General features: G+C 39.3%; 1 protein-coding gene across 1 annotated transcript; it reads left to right on the forward strand.

Moving 5' to 3' along the window:
* The first annotated feature begins 1,452 nt into the window (after positions 1 to 1,452).
* On the forward strand, positions 1,453 to 17,883 carry LOC119719307 (cilia- and flagella-associated protein 221-like). Its single transcript, XM_038188714.1, has 21 exons — positions 1,453 to 1,613; positions 4,136 to 4,383; positions 5,630 to 5,730; positions 6,461 to 6,643; positions 7,332 to 7,432; positions 7,681 to 7,941; positions 8,242 to 8,510; positions 9,218 to 9,264; positions 9,841 to 9,905; positions 10,160 to 10,247; positions 10,959 to 11,238; positions 12,156 to 12,274; positions 12,518 to 12,598; positions 13,334 to 13,441; positions 14,078 to 14,257; positions 14,426 to 14,575; positions 15,189 to 15,289; positions 16,241 to 16,336; positions 16,584 to 16,697; positions 17,025 to 17,096; positions 17,642 to 17,883. Exons 2-21 carry the CDS (start codon positions 4,224 to 4,226, stop codon positions 17,766 to 17,768), a joined length of 2,703 nt encoding a protein of 900 aa, XP_038044642.1. The 5' UTR covers positions 1,453 to 1,613; positions 4,136 to 4,223; the 3' UTR covers positions 17,769 to 17,883.
* Positions 17,884 to 26,406: the final 8,523 nt, after the last annotated feature.

The raw sequence follows: 26,406 nt of genomic DNA on the forward strand, positions 1-26,406 counted from the left end.
CACCAAATTTCAATTTAATCCATTTTGTATTTCTTGAGTAGTTCATCGGAAACGAGGTTGTTCTTTTTGTTCAGTTGTGCAGCATGTGTGTTGATGCGTTGTTGAGACCACTATTTATATGGCGCGCCCTCTATTATAGTGGTCTCGATCTCCACCAAACTCGAGTTGGGGCCAACAATTCAAGAAATACACGTTACATTAAACTGAATTTTCGCACACTCATTTGTCATGATGTTTGACATCAAAAGATTTAATTTCATTAAAAAAACGTCAAATAATCAGATATCATGATTGTAACACAGGGTTTTATTTGCAACAAGTACAATCCTAATGGAAGTCAACATGGATTTTTAACGTTTAAAACACTAGATTGTTACGATCATATCATATTTATAGCTCCACGGTTTCTCACGCCATTCAAACTACTTATGCTACACATCGTGAAAACTAATTGCACCAAATTTCAATTTAATCCATTTTGTATTTCTTGAAATAAAATGTGTGGCTCTTTGTGAAAACGGTGATGAAATAAGACTTCGATTCAGGTATATTGAGTTTCAAAAGTGGACATTTGCTTTTCTGCTAACAGAAAAGGATAAAATCAGATTTAACGTTTTTTGTAAAATTCATTTCTCTATACTTTTCTGCTATACGGAAAAGCAGATTTTACTTTTTACCCATACACTACAATGGTTTAAAAATGGACATCGCCTTTTCTCTTACAACAAATAGAAAAGCCGATTGAACTATACTTCTATTTTTTCCCCTGCCTTCCGAGAGAGCAGCCACGGTGGTTCAAAAATGACTATCTGCTTTTCTGCCACCAGAAAAGCAGGTTGAACGTTCATGGTCACGGTGGTTCAAAAGTGGTAATTTTTCATTTGCTGCTTTTATGCTATTTATATGTTGGCAGAAAATATTTATGCAGCTGTCCACTTTTGAACGGCATATGCAGAACCTCTGCATCTTCCCATTAGTATTGAATGGTTAACGGCGATTTTTGTAATGTAAGCCCCAAGGATTGAAATTTGAACTTTGCCGGGTGATAAACGTTGCAAAGAAATTGCGACGCTTAAAGCGCACAGTATTGTGTTTGACTTGTTTGCGCTCTATTGATGGAATTACTTATCAAGTCTGGTTGGCAGATCCCTCGTCTCCTATATATTGTCATAGCAGTCATATGCGGCAGTAACCAGATTATCGTCATGGGAACTATAACAGTCTTTTAATTAAGCAGCAGTAAAACCATTCTTTGATACATTTTCTTGTTATAATGAGAACCTATGCAGAACGTTTTAAATGTTTATAATTGTCGTTTTTCAAGTTTATTCCGTCTGATGTTGGCCTACATCTTAACACACAATTAAGGAACTATTTTGTTGGTGCATAAATATAAGGGGTGATTTGTCGATTCCCAGGTAACCTTTTGCTTCACTGGTACTCAGCCGCAATTTCTGCTCTGTTCTTGCAGAAATGAAGATCTAAACGGTGAACCAGTGGTGTAAAATGTCAAAGACATGAATGGGAAAATATCCCCGTCGCTGTGCATTTGCGTACGATTAATTTTTTGCTTTTGACAACGTTTGATGTGTTAATAACAAGTACGAAATTTGGTAAGTGTATGTGTAGTTTTCGGATTAGGTTGCTTTTTGGATTTCTGTAATAATTCGCTTTTATCACGACAAATACCCGAGGCAGATGAATTTTCACTGAAAAAGTTTTACCATGCTAGTAACCATTGCATCAAATACGTGAAAATTATGGCGATCGTGAAGTATAGGGCCCCTGTTTTGTTTTGATTAAATTAGAGTCAAAAACGTTTTTGATTGCTCAAAAATCAACTTGACAGTCAAAACCAGACTTTTCTAAATTCTAAACTCCTGTGTGATTTGTGCCTTGTGATTCAGCACGCCGTGCGTGCCGACGGTCCATGACAGTACCGCATGTTGAACGGAGTATGAGGCTCCGCGTGAGCGGAGCCTCATAGATCAAGAAGCCCGCAAAATTGCCTGCAGCACAAAACACTAATAAAGTACAAAAACGTCCATCAAAATGCAGCCATTTCACACAGAACCGCTGCACAGTTTGCCCTAGCCCCACTAGTGTGGCCGTCGGTATGCTGCGCTGAACCTTTGGCCACACACCGTGGTACCGCGCGCTACTGAGGACGAAGTTTTTCATAAAATTCAGGGCAGTTTCTTACATTTTCAGTTTCTTACTTTCTTATGGTTGTATTCTATGATGTCTCCTATCACTTGTGGGATGCTTAGCATGTGCTTAGGTCTAATGATGTTCCATTTTCCGAGATATTCTTCAATCTTTCTGGAGTCCATATGCACTCGTGAAACGTCTGGTGATGGCAGCCATTTTGAATGGGACAAGAGATGACCTCAAGCTGTGACGTCGCGTGTATGCAAATTGCTTGTCGAGCGCGCGAGGGCGCGAGTTGCAAATGCGACGGCTGTTTCCTGTACCATGCATTTATCGTCAGGGGGCCACGTGTACCGATCTCTATTCAGGATCTACGGCACAGGAAACAGCCGTCGCATTTGCAACTCGCGCCCTCGCGCGCTCGACAAGCAATTTGCATAAACGCGACGTCACAGCTTGAGGTCATCTCTTGTCACATTCAAAATGGCTGCCACCACCAGACGACGTTTCACGAGTGCATAATTATGGGCTCCAGAAAGATTGAAGAATATCTCGGAAAATGGAACATCATTAGATCTAAGCACATGCTGAGCATCCCAGAAGTGATAGGAGACATCATTGAATACAACCATAAGAAAGTAAGAAACTGAAAATGTAAGAAACTGCCCTGAATTTTATGAAAAACTTCGTCCTCAGTAGCGCGCGGTACCACGGTGTGTGGCCAAAGGTTCAGCGCAGCATACCGACGGCCACACTAGTGGGGCTAAGTTTGCCCCTATACTCCGTACTTTATCTCTTGACATACTCACGTATCTTGTGCGGAACTAACATAGGTGGATTCTGTCGGTTTTTAGGCCAAAATGATGAAAAATATGCCCTTTCCGCACTGAGCCAACCTGACACTTGAAACGTGCACGCATATGATCGAGCGATGATTTTCGGTTCGCTCGGAGCGCGCCGCGGGGGGTACGGTACAAGCGAAATGACGTGCTTGTACCGTACCCCCCGCGGCGCGCTCCGAGCGAACCGAAAATCATCGCTCGATCATATGCGTGCACGTTTCAAGTGTCAGGTTGGCTCAATGCGGAAAGGGCATATTTTTCATCATTTTGGCCTAAAAACCGACAGAATCCACCTATGTTAGTTCCGCACAAGATACGTGAGTATGTCAAGAGATAAAGTACGGAGTATAGGGGCAAACTGTGCAGCGGTTCTGTGTGAAATGGCTGCATTTTGATGGACGTTTTTGTACTTTATTAGTGTTTTGTGCTGCAGGCAATTTTGCGGGCTTCTTGATCTATGAGGCTCCGCTCACGCGGAGCCTCATAGTTCTAGGAGTAGAACGCACTGTCATCGTCATTTTACCCCCAAATTTCCCTCAAAAAAATCAAAACCCTGCCCTATGTCATACAGTTTATTGCAGGCATGTAACTTTTCCTCGGATCCGCTGATTTCCTCGTTTTTTACTTATAATTTACTAAAAATAAATCTAATGAATGCCATTACAAATTAAAAAATACTGTACAAAGTCTTGTGTGATTTGGAGTTTCCTCGTTTTTTTCTAAATTCCCAGTTGCATGCCTGTTATTGAGAACGTCGCCAACTAGTTTAGTAGGTGACATAATGGTCATATCCTGCAATTAGTCATGTTCAGCCATGCATAAATCAGCCCTGTGTTTTTCTGGTATTTCATCCGGACTGCAAGTTCTAAAGGCCATTTGCACTGCCTTAAACCATAGCAGTAATTGGCAGAGGATTTTGGAGGATTGAGGCAGTGGTTATCCTTCACAGACTAAATTCAAGAAATAACGGATGATTTTGAGGATTGAGGCTGAATCCAATTTTTTCTTGGTGGCAGTTGGAGGATTTTGCAGGATTGAGGTTGCATCCTAGCCAGAGGGCCAAGGGGGTTAGGGTTAATTCCCTTCATGAAGATGTGTCAACTCTCAAGTTTTACAATTGAAATTTGTACTTTTTTCAACAGAACCATTTGGGGTGCCAACGATCCCATCTTCCAAGTAGTAGCCAGATATATTATCTCCAGCTTCCAGCAAGGATTTGAAGATGCAACCATGGCATTGGCGACACCCTTGAGCCAAGCTAACCCTTCAACCATGGCTGGCAATAATCACCTGCCAGGGATGCGCACTAACGGCATCGTCATGCCGGAGATGGACTCCCTGGTAGCACCCCAGAAGGCCAGACCGGTGCCCAACCATCTGCTGGACACGCGTACGTTCAATTGGAGATAAGCTTTTCTTAATATGCTTGTATTTTATTACTGTGGTCTATATGGCAGTTTATTTGCTAGTCTGCAACCGTAGACTTCCAATATGTTGGGTTGGCAGTAGTCCGAAAATTTGGGACTCTCAATACTGTGTATGAGAGTCCCAAAACTTAAGGTATCCATATCGTGCAAAAGTTTGTGCTGCATGATAAAACCAGTGTGAATCAAATTTGCAAACTTCTTACTCACTACAGTTTCTTCAATAATCCCCGAAACTTCTGCCTAGCAAAGTTGCTGTTGTGAGCATTGCATCACCAAAAATTCAGCTTTTAATTCTAATTTTGCAGAGAGTTATCGAAATCCATACGTGAGACATCACGTTGATGTGTAGTGCAATGCATTGTGCAAAAAGACTCCTCAGCTATAACATTTTCATCGTGTAGATAAAACAGCGCCCTCTTGTTGATCTGAGTGAATGCAAAAATGTTTCATTTTTTAGCAGAGGGCGCTATGTTCATTTGGCCATTGATTAAAAAACAAGTAAGCTGCAAGGCTCTTCCTACACCTACCCAGAATACCTTGGGAATCAAGCACATATTTCCAGAGCATGGAGAATGACGTGGATGGTTTTTGAACTGCCAAAACCTTGCTTTAAAATTGGATTTAAGGTCTCAAATTTCGCAGATGACATGCTTGCAACTTTATCATTTTGATGTATGTGTCGTGTGGGCATTAATTAGCCTAATGGTGAGTAAAAAAACGTCAGTAGTAATTTTGCACGTTTTTATGCACTCACGGTCCCAGTCTGGGTTGGCAGGCATGTGGATGACCACTGGCCTGTGACGTCATGTGAAATACCGCATTTGGTTTGCCAAAAAAAACCCAACAGCAAACTGATTTTTGAAGTAGAAAGAATGATCAATGAATGATTCTATAACTTAATTTTAAATTTTTTTTAACCTGAATTATACAAATGTCAAAATAGCCCTAATAACCCTAGCCACGAATAATCATCCAATGTTTACAAATGGTACTTTAACCACGTATCAAATTTGACTGGAATGTTTATTCAAATAATAGAGGTAGGCCTTTTCGAGATAACATTATTTTTCCTGTGGGAAACGCATTTAATATGTTATGAAATGTAATTGTCTCAAAGAAACGGTTCAGTGACACTGGAGCATTAAAGAGAAAACAGTTTAGAAAGTTGAATGTTATAAATCCCGTTCCTGTAATTTGTTTGCTTTGTAGAAATGTTCCACAAGGTGTCCCACAACTCTGTTGTTCAGGCAGAGCCGTCGGCAGTCCACTTCACAGGATTTGAGCCTGGCAAAGTGCATAAGCAGATACTGGTGAGTTAATACTCGACTGAAGCTGATCTTCGCGTCAAAATATTTTATACAAATAGTGAATATTTGTTAGTGCAGTGGTAAGAATAATTTCATGAGGTGACGGAGGGAGTGTTCCATTCCACGAGGCAAAGCCGAGTGGAATGGAACATGCTGTCTTTCACCGAATGAAATTATTCTTTCCATTGCATGAATGTGAGACACTCATTATTTGTTTTATACACCTGAATAAATCCTCATCATCTGATTAGTCAGAGCCGCCAATAGTGTGACCACGCAATGGAACTTCCATTTACCGCAGAATGGAACTTCTATTTTTGCCGCCTGGCCGCGCCCTGTGTTGATATGAATAATTCAATGACAAGTGATCAATGACCAACCAATCAGATGACGGGGATCTATTTAGGCATTGTATAAATGACCCTAACCCTGCCAGATAGCAACATTTGTAAAAGTCAGCTTTGAAGTTAATTCTTGTTAAATTAAATGGGTTTTAAAGGCATCCTTGATTCTTTATCAAATGTGCAACATTGAGTAAACCAAATGTCACTTTTTTAAAAAGCGTGATTGGTGCAAACGTTTCGCAAAACTGGTAAACAAAGTTATTTTTTTTTGTTTAAATGTTCAAACGTGTAATCATTACATCCTTATTGTCCAAAACAGTTGGATGCAGTGATTTGAACTGATAGCTGGTCAAACGTGTCATTTCTTTGTTTTTGTATTACAACCACAGCGTTTAATCAACATCTCATCTGAGTGTCAGAACATGCACATCATTCCTCCGTCGACGCGCTACTTCAAGGCCTGGTACGCCAAGCGGGATCGGCTGGTACCCGGCATGGCAGTGGAGGTAGAGGTGGAGTTCAGACCAGATGAGTGGCGTTACTACTACGACTGCATCAGGATCCATTGCCAGGTAGGTCATAGTTGGGTATTGTCAGTGCTAGAAACTAGGCTTTGCGGTAACACCATGTGGAAGAATCTCTCTTTTGGAAAATGTGTAGTTCTGAAAAGCATCGGTTGGTTGTTTTTAGAACCACACGTCTTCTCAAAAGAAAGTCTTCCACATGGTGTTTTCGCATGGAGTACTCAAGTGAAAAGTGAAACCACCAATTCTCTGTCATCAATCCTCTCGACAGCCCGGTAGTGTTCAGTAAGTAAGTTGCGAGCCAATAAAGTTTATCAGGCCAGAGTTTATCTCCGGTTTCCTTGGCATAAAACAAACCGAGGATATGTCTATTCCCCCTGGATTGGATGCCGGTCCATCGCTGGTTACTGCCCAGCTAATGTCGGTACCCATTTATACTCCTGGGTGGAGAGAGGCAAGTGGATGTTCAATGTGGCCTCCATTCAGGAACCGGAGATTGTGCTGTTCATGAAAGGATAATTTTGAATGTTTGCAAATGTGAATGGAATTTGGACAATCTAACTTCTCGACTCCATCAGGATCATTTCTTACCCAGAGTCACTTGTGGTTTTGTCTTATTTTGTGATCACAAGCACAGAAGGAAGTCGTACTGGCATTCATTATGAACAGTTTGTAGTTGTCTCTAGAATTGTTGTCAATAGCTTGCACATTTATTATTGGTGCTATTTCTTAACAGGATGAGGAGAACTTGCTGGTACCTGTGCATGCATATCCTGCTATGAGCACCGCTGAGTTCCCTGAAGTCATCAAGTTCCCTCCAGTCTCCATCTCAGAGAGGTAAACACAAACTATTTGGAGTTAAATATGAAATAGCAATATATGAATAGCACACCCTGATATTTCCAGCCTAGCTTGCTGTAAGCAGGTCGCAAACAGATATTTCTGGCCTCACTCGTTTCGTGTTTATCCTTCATCCATTTCGAATACCGCGGAAACTTTGTGTGTATATAAGTCATCCGACGTGAAGTAGTTAAAACAACAAATTCCTATTCAGTGGAGTAACACATTTTTTATAATTTCACCAGCCGTACAAGAGTGATACCTCTGCGCTGCGACGCTCCCGTGGACTTTGAGTTCCAGCTGACTTTCCTCCAACCCCACCCAGCCTTCACCGTTGAGCCGATGAGCGGCATCGTCCCCGGCAACAGTGAGGTCAACATCACCGTGACCTTTGCCCCGACAGAGTTCAGTACGGCGCTGATGAAACTCCAGCTGGTGACGTCACAGTTCAATTCCAAACCTTTAGTGTGCTTGGTGTCGGGGTCCTCAGCTCCAGGACTAGCTGAGTAAGTCAAAAACATTTCCCTCCACTAGTAACTAAGCTAAACTAATGTTTTAATGACTTGTTAAACAATCGAGTGCATGAACTATATTGGTTGCTTCAAAAAGAAAAGTTTGTTTTGACTTTGCGATTCCACTGTTTTCCTCCAGAAGATTTATTCAAGTAATCCTCAATTTGAAAAGAAAAGTAAGAATACCATTCTGCCATTGGTTACCAACTATGAATAATCTACATGTATTATTTGTAAAATCCAATTCAAGGTGAGTTCTTCTCAAATGTTATTTATCACATTCTAATTTTGTAGAGCTGAGATGGCCGCTCGTTGCAACGGCCACGCCTCCAGGCCCAGTGACTCCCTCCTAGACCCCCATTCCATCTCCCCCGTGGCCATGGCGCGCAGGAAGAAACGCACCAAGAGCAGGAACCGGACCAGCTCCCGTGATGCTCTGGCTACCTCCAAGGAGATTGAGAGGGATGGGGTACGCTTCCCAAGCAACCTAGACACTCAGCATTCAGTGAACACGGTCCTGATGCAGCAGGCTGGCAAGCTGAGGGCTAAGGAGCTCAGGGAAGGTAAGATGGGTTAGGCTTAATAATTGTTGCTGGACCAGAAGGGCTAGATTCTTTTCCTCTAACTGACTGAATCACTAACTGTCACTGAGCAAGTATAAATACTGTCCACTGAATATAGATAACGAGCCTTCGCCTCGACCGCTAGGCAGAGAGAGAGAGGCGTCTTTGCCGCCTGTTGCCTGCTTCGGGGTCGAGCAACTCGTGAACACACATACATACACATTTTTTTCGTACACCATTTCTTCTTCATAGTATATGGTTGATCTTGGCAAAGTTCTCGTACATAGAATGTTCACATTGTTGTTGATGACTGGAATGATCATTAGGCTGGTTCATACTCGGCGCGAAAGCAAAAGCAAACGCGAATTTGTGATGTTATGAGTAGTATTTGCGCTGCAAATTCGTAAAAGTTGAACATATTTCAACTTGGGCGAATTTCGCAGCAAATGTTTTATAACTTCAAATTCGTTTCGCTTTCGCATTCGTACGAAGTATGAACTGGGCTTAACACATACCACACAGCCATGAGTAATGTCTGTGACCTAAATTGATGTAATCAATGTAATCTAATACTATATTACACTGCAATCACAACTGTACTTCACATGAATCTCCTACAACCCTTGGGTGCAGTGGGGTGCCTAGCTTATGTGGTATGTATAGTATTTGTTGGTATTTGACTTCTACTTTTTCTCTTGCTTTTCCAGCTGTTCTAGCAAAACAAGATGCAGTTCCTAACACCAGACAGTTAAAGGTGAGATGTTTGCATTTTTTTCAAAGCCACAGATTCCTTCCTAAAATAGTGCACAGTGTTGTCGAAAAAGTAAATCGGACCTGCAGTTGCTATAACTGTCTCTTCACAAGCGTGGACAACAGCTAAAGCATTACCGATTGTGATACAAGAATTGCTGTTAAACTGCACAAGATATTTGTCTACAACTTATTAATTCTACTCCTTATGGTATTTTGGCTAAAAGGTAACCACAAAACGCAGAAAACCACACAAAACGCAGCAAGATGCAATACTTGTCAAAATGACAAGCCTGCCCAGTGTAGCAAGATTCATCAGGTCAAAAGTCTCAAGGCCAAACTGCCTCAGAGTCTGTGGTCGCCAATGCAGCACGATACGACGGTGGTATTGTTCAATGGGACTAGCTCTCATTGTCTCAGACTTGGCCGTTTATGCACTGGTGTTGATGGCTCAATGCAGCAAGGTCCCACAGACTTTTACACCCGATGCATTGTGTTGTGTTTGGCAGTGTTAGGGTTAATGTTAGGGTCGTGTTGTTCACAAGTTAAATGTTGAAATACTTGTTGTGTTTATGTACAGGAAGCACTATTTGATCATGAAGTGAAGCAAGATGTCCTTTCAGAGAGGAGAAATCAGCTCAGATGGTAAGTTATTTCAATCTGTAATCAGTTCATATCCCACTGTCACTCTGAAACCAATCCTCTCTCCCTCACCTGCAGCCTCTAGGCGAATCTGGGGTGGTGGGGGATCAAGGGGCCAATTTTGCTCAGGCCCGCCTTCTGGTTGACCTTGGCATATGTCCAAGGTTGAGAGATTAGCGCTTGTAGTATATTACATTTTATCTTCACCTGTAAATCTTAACTGATGAAACTTATTTCCTCTTATTCCTCGTTTACAGGCAAGTTCACCTGGGCAGAGATCAAATCACTGCCACAGCCAGAGAGGAGATCCTACAGAGCAGAAAAGAAGCAGTCAAGGAGTACCATGTAAGTCTTCTCTTAGCTTCTTATCAATACATTTGTCAGGCAGATTATGCAAACAGTTCCAATGTGGTCCAGAGCCCACATAATGTCACAAACGTTTGAAGTATTCATCCTTTTTCTCGCTGTGCAGGCTTCTCTTTTTTTTAAAACCTATTTAAAGTATAACAGTAAAGGCTTGAGGGATGATGATCTAAAAGGCCGAATTACAGTGACCCAGCTAACAGCTGGCCACGATGACAATAACCGGTGAAGCGATGAGTTACAAAAACTCACTGACCTCAAAAGCCAATCCATATACCATAAATCATTGGTTCCGTTCAGTTCAAAATAGCATGCACTTCAATTTTTTATTATTTTTTGTTTAAATCACTGGCATAACTTTATTTTTTGTGTGTTGTTGTGCATGTGTTTAAATTTATTCCGTCTGTCCCTCAAATCCATGCTCACCCCTGTAGAATTGATAATCAATGTTCCAGCCCCTGAGCCTGCATGGACAAAGGAACAGGCCATTTCGGATGTGGGGGTGTCTTCAGAAGAGACCATTGAGTTAACATTGAGAGAGACCAGGCCAGTGGAGCTAACGCCTCCATGTTGAGCACTGCATTTCGTTTTGAGCCAAAAATAATCTGAAGTCCTAGTATTGATTAAGAAAACCTTTTTTGACGCAACATTTTGAAGTAGTCACATTCTTATTGATGGTATTAACCTTTCCAGTTCCAAAGAGGAGACCCATTACCAGACATTGAGTTCAACCGGTCCTGCACCACCTGCACCCAGCGACGCACCCACCGGACGGTAGAGTCTATCCCCCCTCCGGTAGCCATGTTTGACCCCTACACCAATGACCCCTGGGCCATGAAGCACCGAGCCTTGGGCCACTTCCAGCAGGCTGCCATGAGGGTCATTATCCAGCTGAGGGTGGAAGGCAAGAGGAAGATGATCCGCAAACTGATTGAGGATTACAGGACGGGCAGGGCTGGCAGGGAACAATCAGGTACGGAGACGAACATTATTGGCAAATGTGCAGAGATGTCAGTAAGTTGGTCACAAGGCACCACCGGTTGTCATAAGTCAATCACAAGTCAGCACAGGTCGTAAGTCAGTCACAGGTCAGCACAGGTCATTATTAGTCACTTACAGATCACCCCAGGTCATCGTAAGTCAGTCACAGGTCAGCACAGGTCATTATTAGTCACTTACAGATCACCCCAGGTCATCGTAAGTCAGTTACAGGTCACCACAGGTCATTATTAGTCACTTACAGATCACCCCAGGTCATCGTAAGTCAGTTACAGGTCACCACAGGTCATTATTAGTCACTAACAGATCACCCCAGGTCATCGTAAGTCAGTTACAGGTCACCACAGGTCATTATTAGTCACTTACAGATCACCCCAGGTCATCGTAAGTCAGTTACAGGTCACCGCAGGTCATTATTAGTCACTTGCAGATCACCCCAGGTCATCGTAAGTCAGTTACAGGTCATCGCAGGTCATTATTAGTCACTTGCAGATCACCCCAGGTCATTGTAAGTCCATCCCGAGTCCAATACAAATCACAGTTCATAAGATATCAGTTACAAGTTACTACAGATGGCGTCACAAGTCACTAAAGGTCATTATTAGTCAGTCACAAGTCACTGCAGGTTATTACTAGTCGGTCACAAGTCACCGCAGGTCATCACAAGTCAATTACAAATCACCACAGGTCATCACAAGTCAGTTATACAGCACCACAGGTCACAATAAGTCATGCACAATGAGATTAGGAACATCTTTCTGAAGTGAAATTTTCGGTCTTTAAGTCTGTAAATTTCCTCTGTTTTACACTGTGTCAAAAGTTTTAAGTTTAATGTATTTAAGAAACTTGAGGTTCTTAAATGAGTGAAACTGTTGTCTTCTCATCCACCAGCCACATATGGTGAAGATCAGGACAGCCAGATCAAGGATATCCCTTTAGTCATTGATGCTGAGAAGGTGCAACCATACGCCTTCCCTACCTACACAGCGCCGGACTTCAAGGATGACATGGTATAGTCTCGGTCTTGCTTGCTATTAGGGCATCCCTTCTCATTTCTTACTTACCCTATTCTGGGCTCCTGACCCAAGAAAAAAAAAAGTCAAGTCAAGTCAGAAGACAAGTTGTTTTTAAATATTGTTTTCCCACTAAATTTAGATTAGCAATAAAAGAAAATCCACGGTTTTACAATTCTCACTAGCATTTTAATGATGCCCACTGTTGAAGTTTTTTGTGTCAACTTTTTTGTCTAACAGGCCCCTGATGCTCTGGGCATTGTACCTGCAAAGTCCTCTGAAGTGTTTGTCAAGAGAAAAGTGCCTTTCTTCAATCTGAAGGTAAAGCGTTGAAATCACTCTGAACGTCCCTTACGACTGACAGCTGACAGCTGAAGGGATGATGAATAAATCCAAGTTACAGTGATCTGTATGAATTGAGATCACAATGAGAAATGTTACACACTCGCTGACCTTCATGCTGTCAGACGCATTTAGAGTAGTTTGACGGTGAACATATGAACAGGGAAACTTTCAATCCCAAGCACATGACCAACTGCAGTGGTTTTTATGTTACCTACTGTTGTAACGTGAGGCATGTATTTCTACATTATTTCTAGGTTATTTCGACTTCTTTTTGTAATGTAAATCTCATGCAGTGTTGTCAATTCCCAGTTGCACATGTGCAGATTATTTATTCAAAGTTGTTCAGCAGTTAGGTAGTTTCTAATTTTGGTTAAAACTACATAATTAATACATGTACATGAAGAATCACGCAGTAAATACTTGCAAGTTGATTCAGGATTTTAAATTTTCTCTCTTAGCTATTAAATTGTAAATTAGAAAAAAGACAAAAAGACCTTTGAAGAAAGTTTTCGACTAATTTGACATGAAGTTGTCGGCTACCCTATTTCAAACACCATGTAACTGTTTAAGGCACTGGTTGTTCTAGTGAAACACTTCTGAACTTTATTATGATTTTACCCATTCTGATTGGGAAGAGAGACCTTTTAGTTACTTCGTTTCACTTTTAAGGAGTCAAGTCAGCATTGATGTGTGTTTTTGTTACTCCCGCAGGTACCACAGCAATACAGACTCATGAGCTACGTCCCACATAACATCCAGGATGCATCCAGTGGCTATGTACCACCAAGGCTCATCAGACCACTGAGAACCGGTGCAGAGGTAAAAAATAAGCAATCACCCTTAACGATTTTTTAAGTGAAAGTTTTTTCCCTTTTATATAGAAAATGACTGCTTTAAATGATGTAAATTTGGTTTTGAATTCAGACTGTCTCACTGCCAAACAAGTGACAAAAAAGTTTTCAGAAAGGTGTGAATAATTTTTTTCATTGAGAACTTTTAACAATTTGACTTCTGTCCAATCTGGCGAATTTTGAGGACTTACGTTGAGGAAGTACTCTCTGTTGAGATGACATTACCAAGCTATTTAGTCTACCGACACACAATCTTTAGCATCTGCGCCAGTTGCTTTATGTAGCTGCATTCACCAACCTATGCAAGGAAGAACAGTAATGGCTTGAGGGATGATGATCTAAAAGGCCGAATTACAGTGACCCAGCTAACAGCTGGCCACGATGACAATAACCGGTGAAGCGATGAGTTACAAAACTCACTGACCTCAAAAAGCCAATCCATAAACCATAAATCATTGGTTCCTTTCAGTTCAAAACTCAAATTCTGGGCAGTCTGAATGTGTTCTGTAAAATAGCATTCACTTTTAAAGTTGAGTTGTATTTATATTGTGCATTTGTGTAAATTGATCGCATCTATCCCTCAAATCCACCCTCACCCCTCTAGGATGAGATAATCAATGTTCCAGCCCCTGAGCCTGCATGGACAAAGGAACAGGCCATTTCCGATGTAGGGGTGTCTCCAGAAGAGACCATAGAGCTGGCATTGAGAGAGACTGGACCAGTGGAGCTAACGCCTCCATCGGCGCTGTTCAGGCCTATTGACTACCCCCCTCTGCACATATTTGTAAGTTCCAAATTTTAAAATGAAAGAATATTAACAGGAACGTCAGATCTGCTGCAAGGCAACTGTTTGTTTTCATTGCAGCATTGGCAACTGAATTTCACAGCATAGACCTTTCATGTGAAAACAAATCCTCATTTATAGAACTTTATCCTTGAATCTTTCATTTAGAACCCAGCCCCTGGCCTGCAGGTCTTCATGCCCCCTCTTCCCTACGCTGAAGTAGATGCTGACTTCCATCTCTGCCCTCTGCCAAGATATACCCACAAGGATCCCAGCAATAAACACGGCACTACGCTCAAGAAGTTCCTGGACAGAGAGGTAGGCACCTTAGTCTTTGCTCCAAGACTCAGGGATGCTAGTTTTCAGGCTGTAGCTGGAATTCCGGCTTTATCATGTTTTGAAAAAACGTCAGCATTCCATCCCTTTGAAGACCAGAAAAAATACATCCTCATGCGGAGACAAAAACTCTGGCTACATGTTGTCGGTCAGCAAATAAGAAGATTCCTTGTGCACTATGTGTTGTCAGTGTACTAGACTCCTACTGAGTATATTTTCTGGATAGACTTAACACATTCACATTGTACAGCAAATGATAGTTTAAAACATCAGAGTACTGGTGTGCGAGTCTTGGACATGATGATTCAACCTAATAGTTGCACTAATTGAATTAAGTTGATTGGGTCCTGATTGATTGCATGAGTTTTCTTTTCGACTGAATTTGCTCAGGTTATTTCCCGGCCCCCAAATTGTTTCATGTACTCCTTAATATTCCAATGTTTCATTAATTATTTCATTTGTCTTCTTTCAAATCTTCGGGTGCGCCATGAAGTGACGGATCGTCTATGGACTTTGTGATGCATTACGTCACTTCTGGACCAAATTTTTCCCCCACATTATTTCACAAATTTCTTGCCGTTTTTGTGCCTTACAGGATGTGATACGCAGCACAATGCAGTGGAAGAAGTTCCCATCCCAAGGTCTGGTGTCCCTGTCCAATACACCCACACTGACCAACGTATGGGTGCCCAGATGGTAAGCTCAACAATTTGCCTATTCAGTTTTTTAACAGAAATCTCAACCAAGAAATTGTATGGCATTGTTTTCTGCAGTGAAGCTCGTAATTATAATACATAAACACTATTCTGCAGTCGTGACTTCACGCCTTCTGTCAGGATTAGGGTTGTCCCGAGTATCCGAATATTCAAATATTCGTTCATCAACCAAATATTCAAATATTCGTTCATCAACCGAATATTCAAATATTCGATCATCAACCGAATATTCAAATATTCGATCATCAACCGAATAGTCAAATATTCGATCATCAACCGAATATTCAAATATTCGTTCAACAGAATATTCAATATTCGTTCATCAACCGAATATTCAAATATTCGATCATCAACCGAATATTCAAATATTCGATCATCCACCGAATATTCAAATATTCGATCATCAACCGAATATTCGAATAATTTTTTTGCCGTAAAGTTGTAACGCTTTATTGTCACGTGCCACTTTTTTGTCGACTGTAACTGTTTTGTCGACGGCCGTTCATTGTTCTTATCCTTTGACGGTTATAAAATACTAACTGCAAAACACTCCAGGTCCATATGCTTCGCCGCGCTCCAATTTTAACTGCCGCCCTCTGTGTGAAACTTGTGACCAGCGCGGCACACAGTTGCAACTGGCGGTTTCAAATATCCGAATATTTGGTCAAACACAGATTCGAGTAAACGAATACTTAAGTATTCAAAAATGGATAGCCCTAGTCAGGAGTGCCACTGATGTCTTCAGAAATTCCAGTTGTCGTGAATTTTAACTTCAGTACTGTCAGTGGACTCCGCTGCATCTGTAGCTAACATGAATGATGCCAGCTTGATCTCTGAACTCAATCATGAGAAATTATTTGTATAATACGGACCTGTTGCAGTATTATTTAAAAGATTCATGGATAATGTTTTTGATGTGATTTTCTGGCAGGACGGATCCTTTTAGCACAGACCTTCTTCCAGGCGACGTCCCTTCCTTATTAGATGGACTTCCAGTTGAGGACAAACCCAATGTTATAGATCAATCGTAAGTGCTTTACTTCATGCATTCCCAATGCGATTGTTCAAGGAAAACATGAACAGGGCTTTACAGTTTAAAACACAATTGTGCTAGGTATCTTTCATTGTGATTCAATGTTCTAGGAACAATTGTTTTTGGTATGTGCTTTCTGAATGAATGCAGATACTATGCATACTATTGTGTGCGCGTCTCCAGAGGGCACGGTGTATCAGATCATCCATATTGATTGATTGTTGACATGGTTTTCTTTCAGTGATGATGAGGCTGATGCTGAGGAGAAACCTGAGGCAGTTAGTCTGGCTCCGGGCATGGTCAATGCAGAATTCCCATTGGTGCAACACACACAAGCACCGGACCGGAAAGACAGGTAAGGGGCCAATTTCACGGCGCTGCTAAGCACAAAAAATTTGCTTAGCACAAAAACAGACTGGCTCATAAAAGCAGGTTACCAGCCAAAACTGGTAAAGAACCGTACAAAATTGTGAGTTTTCCATAGGTTTGTACACTAACATGGATGCGCCCAGCAGGTATCACTTTGTACATGAGTCAGCGTTCTAGTAATTGAATACAGCTCTATGATTGAAACATAAGTCTTACAGATCATAGGCCCACTTTTCTATGTTTGCTCAAGTCCATGAGATAAGTAAAATAATGTCGAGAAATGTTGAATTTGTCTTATGGCTTGATGTTACAGTGATGAGTTTCCATATGGTAGCAAGCTTCCAGCTCACAATAACCCAGTCAGCAGTACGGGGCCTGTGCCACGGTATGTACCATTGCATTGCGTTTCTATTACTGGGTGTCGAGAGTTCCATGCACTTTAATCCCCATTTTGATCACCAAATGTTATGTTGTAACTTCCTTTGGTCGCTTTTCATGACATTTGGTTGACTTCTTGGTTTTAAGTAGTATTTTGAACATCTGTGGGTTTATACTTTGGATCAAAGTGTAAATGTACTCTTTTACACAAAAAAAATTGAATTTAAAAAACAATTGTAAGTCCACATGTAGGAAAAATATATAGAGTGGTCCAAAATAGTTTACAGTTCTTCAGACGCAGATTTCTCAAAATTGGGAAGACATGTTAAGATATGTTTTAAGATATTCCTGAACTACAAGATCTTGGTGGTATATGGTGAAAAAGACGTTGAAAATAAAGTCTTAATTAAATGGCAAACTTACATGTAGGGGGCCTGTTTTGGTCAGTTTTCCGGGGAGAAACCTACCGACTGACCATGAAATGACGTGTAGAAGCTCCTGCCAGAGCTGAAAAATCAACGTGACTGTTTTGCTTTTCCATTTGATGTACAGAGAGAAGCGTGAGGCGGAGTTGGAAGTATTCCTGCAGAAACGCTACAATCGTCTGGGTGACAAGGTAGAGTCCAGAGTAACTCACATGAATAACTTGGCTACTCAGCCTGATCTGGTTCTCAAGTGATCCATCCAGAAATCAAGGCTCTTCATTCATTTCAGTAGCAATTGAAAGCCATTTTGTTTTTTAAAATAACTTTTCACTTCTTTTATATTGAAATTGATATTTATATCGATATTGGCATTAAAACAAAATCTAGTATGTGATTCAGATGCATCCATAGTTACAGCTTTTTATAAAAGTTTGCGCGATACGCTGTGAGTTTTTTTGTAAAATATGGCCATGACATATTTTAATGTGGATGGCCCTCTTCAAATCGTGACCCCTCTGAATGTTGCGAAATCCACAACTGGGCATTTTTCCTTCAATTTTGGCACTAAACATACTGAAAGTTCCAATTTTATGGAACTTGACAGCAGAAAATGTGCTTGCCTGGAAGAGAAAGTCAGTATGGTCTCTTGTTTAACCCTTTGGTGAGCAGGGCGGTCACTAAGATCATCTAAGAAACGTTTTGGGGGTGCACCTAATGCAAATAATCTGTGCACCAATTAGGTTAACACTGGTAGAGGTCTAAAGTTATTCGTGATTGTGAGAAATGAGTTCAACCCGCTCTGGCAATTTGAGGAATAATTCTGGAACCTAAGTTTGAGACTAACTTAGCTGCTTGCTGGTGGTAGACTAATTGGTTTCAAGTACTTCTCATCAAGTACTTCTCATCGGACCAAATTAGGGCGTCCACCAAACCTGGCATCACGACGATGTGAGTTCAACTCCAACCTGTCATTTTTGGAAATCTTTCATTGGTAATTTTTGTATACTAGCTAGTTATCGTTAAAGGTTTTGTCTAGAAGTCATGTGAAGAACTCCAAAATTTAACGCAATTTTAGCTGCTAGGATGCCATAAGCACAGTTACTGAAAATTTGCTGAATTGTTTCTCTGTTTGTAAAGAGAAAAAATCTGTTCATATTTCTCTACAATCATTTTTTATGCCAAATGTAGTGTTTTGAGCCAGAAAATGAAATAAGTGTGGGAAATATGGAATAATCAGTATTGACTCTTTCAAGTCCTGAGAGACCGTACAGCTACGAGAATTTGAATTTTTGTCTACCCTTTTCAATCAAAAAGACACAATATGCAAGATTGTTTTAGTGCTTTTCTGCTAAAATGGAAGGAATTGATCACAACTTTTCGGAACAAACAATGAAAACGAAAGTGAACGCTTGCAATTTATTGTCTTCAATTTTTGCATTTTAATAAACCGCCCCCAAACTTGCTTCCTTTGAATGCATGTAAATTTTTTGTGAAGTTGAAACAAAAAGAGATCGTTTTCTTATAAAAAAAAATTATAAATTTATAATGTACAAAATATTGAGACTATTTAACGAGCTTTGTGTAAAGTGTATAAAGGTATGTGTAAATACTTGAAGTGTATTTGTACAGCGTTCCTACTTAGCAGAGTTCGTGCATTCAATCACTTATCAGTATACCTGTGGATTTGTTTTAAATCCCTGTCAACTTTAGTATTAAAAGGATTGTAAGCTAATGTTTGAAGCAACTGATCTGCCATCTCGCTTCCCCAAAAAAGTCATGTTCTACATTTGAGGTTTTAGTTAAACAATAATTTCCCTAATAATTAATTATTTTTTGCGTGTTGACCAGTCCATGGAAATGGATTGTCTAAATCTCAAAAAGCTGGTAAAAAAAATACTTCTTACTTTTGCCGGCTTATCTCTGAAGAAGAAATGCAATACAAGCTACTCTTTAAAAAGCATTCTTACTGCCCGTCTGTCATTGGTGACTCGATATGTGGCAGACATTGCTTCCATTCATGGGCATTGTCAGCCAATACAGTTAGTAGAAAGTCAGTGATTGCTACCAAACCAAATGCCTGACTTGAGGTCGTAGAAATTGTCAATTGAATTGTGATGTCTTGTCAGTTTAAACATTAACCCTTACTCTCTGAGGGTAGTTTACTGCATGTCAGTTGGTTATGCCAATGCCCTCCAGCTGCAGTTTATTGGAGGATACTTTGATGTAGCAGTGAAGGCTCCAATTGGCAGGAGTTGGAGGCCCTGGAGGGTGCCTGATACTGACCAGCTGGGGGCACTCACTTTGTTATCAGAGGACTCTCATTGTTCTCTGTGGCATGTATTGGAGTGCCTGTCCAGTTACCCTTGAAATGACATGGCAGATATTGGAGGGCCATGCAAAAAACATAGGAGATTTTCTTGAGGCACATATTGGCATGCGTTGGAGAGTCTAGTAGGGTAAGGGTTAATTGACACTGAAATCATAAAACCATATAGATAAATACAGACATGCAACAGAGCATGTAGAGCAATTGCCCAGTCAGACTCTTTAATAAAATGGAGGTTTGTGTGCTGGTACTTCACACCGTTTCAAATAATATAAATGTCATGACATGGTTCTACATCAGTGCTTGCTTTGTGAACATTTTCACCAGTCTAACATTTCTACATTTTCTTCTCATGCAATTTTATTTTACTCCGAGAGGATACTTCTCTTTTGCTTTTAATATTCTCTGAAATGTATACATTTGTTCTCTGCAATAATACAACTACAAGGCAAAAGTGATTTTGTTGAGGGACTACCTTGTATGTCTGCAGATGATAAAGTTTGTATTTGCTCTTATGAAATTCAAAATTGTTTGAAGGTGTGAGTTCTTTCCTTTTTTGTTGTGTGGAAACGTGTTCTAGGGACCCTGAGCCATCTTCCCAGCAAGTTTTAAGAAACTTCATTTTTCAGCCAAATTGGAAAACAAAATGGAAGGGGTTTAACATTACAATGAAATTGCTTGAAACTTGCTAGGAAGATGCCTGAGGGTCCCTAGAGCACAATTGAACTGGAATTTGGGACAGATTTGGCATTTTAAGGAAAGATTGTGTCGATAATTTGGGTCAAAATGAGTGAAAATTATTAATTTTGGTGTCAATAAATCGGTAATTTTTCCCAAATCATCAATATTTTAAGTGTTTGAAGGTGGATTGATGTTCCTCTTGCATCCAAAGACATTTCTGAGTTGTTTGGAGAAAAGTCAATTTTTGGCCAAATTTGATCAAAAAGTAAGGCTAACCCCTTACAATTTTTTTCAATTTTGGCCGAAAAATGAATTTGCTTGAAACTTGCTGGGAAGATGCCTGGGGGTCCCTAGAGCACAATTAAACTGGAATTTGGGACAGATTCGGCATTTTAAGGAAAGATTGCGTCGATAATTTGGGTCAAAATGAGTGAAAATTATTAATTTTGGTGTCAATAAATCGGTAATTTTTGCCCAAATCATCAATATTTTAAGTGTTTGAAGGTGGATTGATCTTCCTCTTGCATCCAAAGACATTTCTGAGTTGTTTGGAGAAAAGTCAATTTTTGGCCAAATTTGATCAAAAAGTAAGGCTAACCCCTTACAATTTTTTCAAATTTGGCCGAAAAATGAAATTGCTTGAAACTTGCTGGGAAGATGCCTGAGGGTCCCTAGAGCACAATTAAACTGGAATTTGGGACAGATTTGGCATTTTAAGGAAAGATTGTGTCGATAATTTGGGTCAAAATGAGTGAAAATTATTAATTTTGGTGTCAATAAATCGGTAATTTTTGCCCAAATCATCAATATTTTAAGTGTTTGAAGGTGGGTTGATTTTCGTCTTGCATCCAAAGACATTCCTGAGTTGTTTGGAGAAAAGTCATTTTTTGGCCAAATTTGATCAAAAAGTAAGGCTAACCCCTTACAATTTTTTCAATTTTGGCTGAAAAATGAAATTGCTTGAAACTTGCTGGGAAGATGCCTGAGGGTCCCTAGAGCACAATTAAGCTGGAATTTGGGACAGATTCGGATTAAAAAAAAAGATTGCGTCGATAATTTGGGTCAAAATGAGTGAAAATTATTAATTTTGGTGTCAATAAATCGGTAATTTTTGTCCAAATCATCAATATTTTAAGTGTTTGAAGGTGGATTGATGTTCCTCTTGCATCCAAAGACATTTCTGAGTTGTTTGGAGAAAAGTCATTTTTTGGCCAAATTTGATCAAAAAGTAAGGCTAACCCCTTACAATTTTTTTCAATTTTGGCCGAAAAATGAAATTGCTTAAAACTTGCTGGGAAGATACCTGAGGGTCCCTAGAGCACAATTGAACTGGAATTTGGGACAGATTTGGCATTTTAAAGAAAGATTGAGTCGATAATTTGGGTCAAAATGAGTGAAAATTATTAATTTTGGTGTCAATAAATCGGTAATTTTTGCCCAAATCATCAATATTTTAAGTGTTTGAAGGTGGATTGATCTTCCTCTTGCAGCCAAAGACAATTCTGAGTTGTTTGGAGAAAAGTCAATTTTTGGCCAAATTTGATCAAAAAGTAAGGCTTACCCCTTACAATTTTTTTCAATTTTGGCCGAAAAATGAAATTGATTGAAACTTGCTGGGAAGATGCCTGAGGGTCCCTAGAGCACAATTGAACTGGAATTTGGAACAGATTTGTATTAAAAAAAAAAGATTGCGTCGATAATTTGGGTCAAAATGAGTGAAAATTATTAATTTTGGTGTCAATATATCGGTAATTTTTGCCCAAATCATCAATATTTTAAGTATTTGAAGGCGGATTGATGTTCCTCTTGCATCCAAAGACATTTCTGAGTTGTTTGGAGAAAAGTCAATTTTTGGCCAAATTTGATCAAAAAGTAAGGCTAACCCCTTACATTTTTTTTCAATTTTGGCCGAAAAATGAAATTGCTTGAAACTTGCTGGGAAGATGCCTGAGGGTCCCTAGAGCACAATTGAACTGGAATTTGGGACAGATTTGGCATTTTAAAGAAAGATTGCGTCGATATTTTGGGTCAAAATGAGTGAAAATTATTAATTTTGGTGTCAATAAATCAGTAATTTTTGCTCAAATCATCAATATTTTAAGTGTTTGAAGGTGGATTGATGTTCCTCTTGCATCCAAAGACATTTCTGAGTTGTTTGGAGAAAAGTCATTTTTTGGCCAAATTTGATCAAAAAGTAAGGCTAACCCCTTACATTTTTTTTCAATTTTGGCCGAAAAATGAAATTGCTTGAAACTTGCTGGGAAGATGCCTGAGGGTCCCTAGAGCACAATTAAACTGGAATTTGGGACAGATTTGGCATTTTAAAGAAAGATTGCGTCGATATTTTGGGTCAAAATGAGTGAAAATTATTAATTTTGGTGTCAATAAATCAGTAATTTTTGCTCAAATCATCAATATTTTAAGTGTTTGAAGGTGGATTGATGTTCCTCTTGCATCCAAAGACATTTCTGAGTTGTTTGGAGAAAAGTCATTTTTTGGCCAAATTTGATCAAAAAGTAAGGCTAACCCCTTACAATTTTTTTCAATTTTGGCCGAAAAATGAAATTGCTTGAAACTTGCTGGGAAGATGCCTGAGGGTCCCTAGAGCACAATTTAACTGGAATTTGGGACAGATTCGGATTTTAAAAAAAGATTGCGTCGATAATTTGGGTCAAAATGAGTGAAAATTATTAATTTTGGTGTCAATAAATCGGTAATTTTTGCCCAAATCATCAATATTTTAAGTGTTTGAAGGTGGGTTGATTTTCGTCTTGCATCCAAAGACATTCCTGAGTTGTTTGGAGAAAAGTCATTTTTTGGCCAAATTTGATCAAAAAGTAAGGCTAACCCCTTACAATTTTTTTCAATTTTGGCCGAAAAATGAATTTGCTTGAAACTTGCAGGGAAGATGCCTGAGGGTCCCTAGAGCACAATTAAACTGGAATTGGGACAGATTCGGATTAAAAAAAAAGATTGCGTCGATAAGTTGGGTCAAAATGAGTGAAAATTATTAATTTTGGTGTCAATAAATCGGTAATTTTTGTCCAAATCATCAATATTTTAAGTGTTTGAAGGTGGATTGATGTTCCTCTTGCATCCAAAGACATTTCTGAGTTGTTTGGAGAAAAGTCAATTTTTGGCCAAATTTGATCAAAAAGTAAGGCTAACCCCTTACAATTTTTTTCAATTTTGGCCGAAAAATGAAATTGCTTAAAACTTGCTGGGAAGATACCTGAGGGTCCCTAGAGCAAAATTGAACTGGAATTTGGGACAGATTTGGCATTTTAAAGAAAGATTGCGTCGATAATTTGGGTCAAAATGAGTGAAAATTATTAATTTTGGTGTCAATAAATCGGTAATTTTTGCCCAAATCATCAATATTTTAAGTGTTTGAAGGTGGATTGATCTTCCTCTTGCAGCCAAAGACAATTCTGAGTTGTTTGGAGAAAAGTCAATTTTTGGCCAAATTTGATCAAAAAGTAAGGCTTACCCCTTACAATTTTTTTCAATTTTTGCCGAAAAATGAAATTGATTGAAACTTGCTGGGAAGATGCCTGAGGGTCCCTAGAGCACAATTGAACTGGAATTTGGAACAGATTTGTATTAAAAAAAAAAGATTGCGTCGATAATTTGGGTCAAAATGAGTGAAAATTATTAATTTTGGTGTCAATATATCGGTAATTTTTGCCCAAATCATCAATATTTTAGGTGTTTGAAGGTGGATTGATGTTCCTCTTGCATCCAAAGACATTTCTGAGTTGTTTGGAGAAAAGTCAATTTTTGGCCAAATTTGATCAAAAAGTAAGGCTAACCCCTTACATTTTTTTTCAATTTTGGCCGAAAAATGAAATTGCTTGAAACTTGCTGGGAAGATGCCTGAGGGTCCCTAGTGCACAATTGAACTGGAATTTGGGACAGATTTGGCATTTTAAAGAAAGATTGCGTCGATATTTTGGGTCAAAATGAGTGAAAATTATTAATTTTGGTGTCAATAAATCGGTAATTTTTGCCCAAATCATCAATATTTTAAGTGTTTGAAGGTGGGTTGATTTTCGTCTTGCATCCAAAGACATTCCTGAGTTGTTTGGAGAAAAGTCATTTTTTGGCCAAATTTGATCAAAAAGTAAGGCTAACCCCTTACAATTTTTTTCAATTTTGGCCGAAAAATGAAATTGCTTAAAACTTGCTGGGAAGATACCTGAGGGTCCCTAGAGCACAATTAAACTGGAATTGGGACAGATTCGGATTAAAAAAAAAGATTGCGTCGATAAGTTGGGTCAAAATGAGTGAAAATTATTAATTTTGGTGTCAATAAATCGGTAATTTTTGTCCAAATCATCAATATTTTAAGTGTTTGAAGGTGGATTGATGTTCCTCTTGCATCCAAAGACATTTCTGAGTTGTTTGGAGAAAAGTCAATTTTTGGCCAAATTTGATCAAAAAGTAAGGCTAACCCCTTACAATTTTTTTCAATTTTGGCCGAAAAATGAAATTGCTTAAAACTTGCTGGGAAGATACCTGAGGGTCCCTAGAGCAAAATTGAACTGGAATTTGGGACAGATTTGGCATTTTAAAGAAAGATTGCGTCGATAATTTGGGTCAAAATGAGTGAAAATTATTAATTTTGGTGTCAATAAATCGGTAATTTTTGCCCAAATCATCAATATTTTAAGTGTTTGAAGGTGGATTGATCTTCCTCTTGCAGCCAAAGACAATTCTGAGTTGTTTGGAGAAAAGTCAATTTTTGGCCAAATTTGATCAAAAAGTAAGGCTTACCCCTTACAATTTTTTTCAATTTTTGCCGAAAAATGAAATTGATTGAAACTTGCTGGGAAGATGCCTGAGGGTCCCTAGAGCACAATTGAACTGGAATTTGGAACAGATTTGTATTAAAAAAAAAAGATTGCGTCGATAATTTGGGTCAAAATGAGTGAAAATTATTAATTTTGGTGTCAATATATCGGTAATTTTTGCCCAAATCATCAATATTTTAGGTGTTTGAAGGTGGATTGATGTTCCTCTTGCATCCAAAGACATTTCTGAGTTGTTTGGAGAAAAGTCAATTTTTGGCCAAATTTGATCAAAAAGTAAGGCTAACCCCTTACATTTTTTTTCAATTTTGGCCGAAAAATGAAATTGCTTGAAACTTGCTGGGAAGATGCCTGAGGGTCCCTAGTGCACAATTGAACTGGAATTTGGGACAGATTTGGCATTTTAAAGAAAGATTGCGTCGATATTTTGGGTCAAAATGAGTGAAAATTATTAATTTTGGTGTCAATAAATCGGTAATTTTTGCCCAAATCATCAATATTTTAAGTGTTTGAAGGTGGGTTGATTTTCGTCTTGCATCCAAAGACATTCCTGAGTTGTTTGGAGAAAAGTCATTTTTTGGCCAAATTTGATCAAAAAGTAAGGCTAACCCCTTACAATTTTTTTCAATTTTGGCCGAAAAATGAATTTGCTTGAAACTTGCAGGGAAGATGCCTGAGGGTCCCTAGAGCACAATTAAACTGGAATTGGGACAGATTCGGATTAAAAAAAAAAATTGCGTCGATAAGTTGGGTCAAAATGAGTGAAAATTATTAATTTTGGTGTCAATAAATCGGTAATTTTTGTCCAAATCATCAATATTTTAAGTGTTTGAAGGTGGATTGATGTTCCTCTTGCATCCAAAGACATTTCTGAGTTGTTTGGAGAAAAGTCAATTTTTGGCCAAATTTGATCAAAAAGTAAGGCTAACCCCTTACAATTTTTTTCAATTTTGGCCGAAAAATGAAATTGCTTAAAACTTGCTGGGAAGATGCCTGAGGGTCCCTAGAGCACAATTGAACTGGAATTTGGGACAGATTTGTATTAAAAAAAAAAGATTGGGTCGATAATTTGGG

Source organism: Patiria miniata, unplaced genomic scaffold, assembly GCF_015706575.1.
Source record: "Patiria miniata isolate m_02_andy unplaced genomic scaffold, ASM1570657v1 HiC_scaffold_8, whole genome shotgun sequence".
Classification (NCBI taxonomy): domain Eukaryota; kingdom Metazoa; phylum Echinodermata; class Asteroidea; order Valvatida; family Asterinidae; genus Patiria; species Patiria miniata.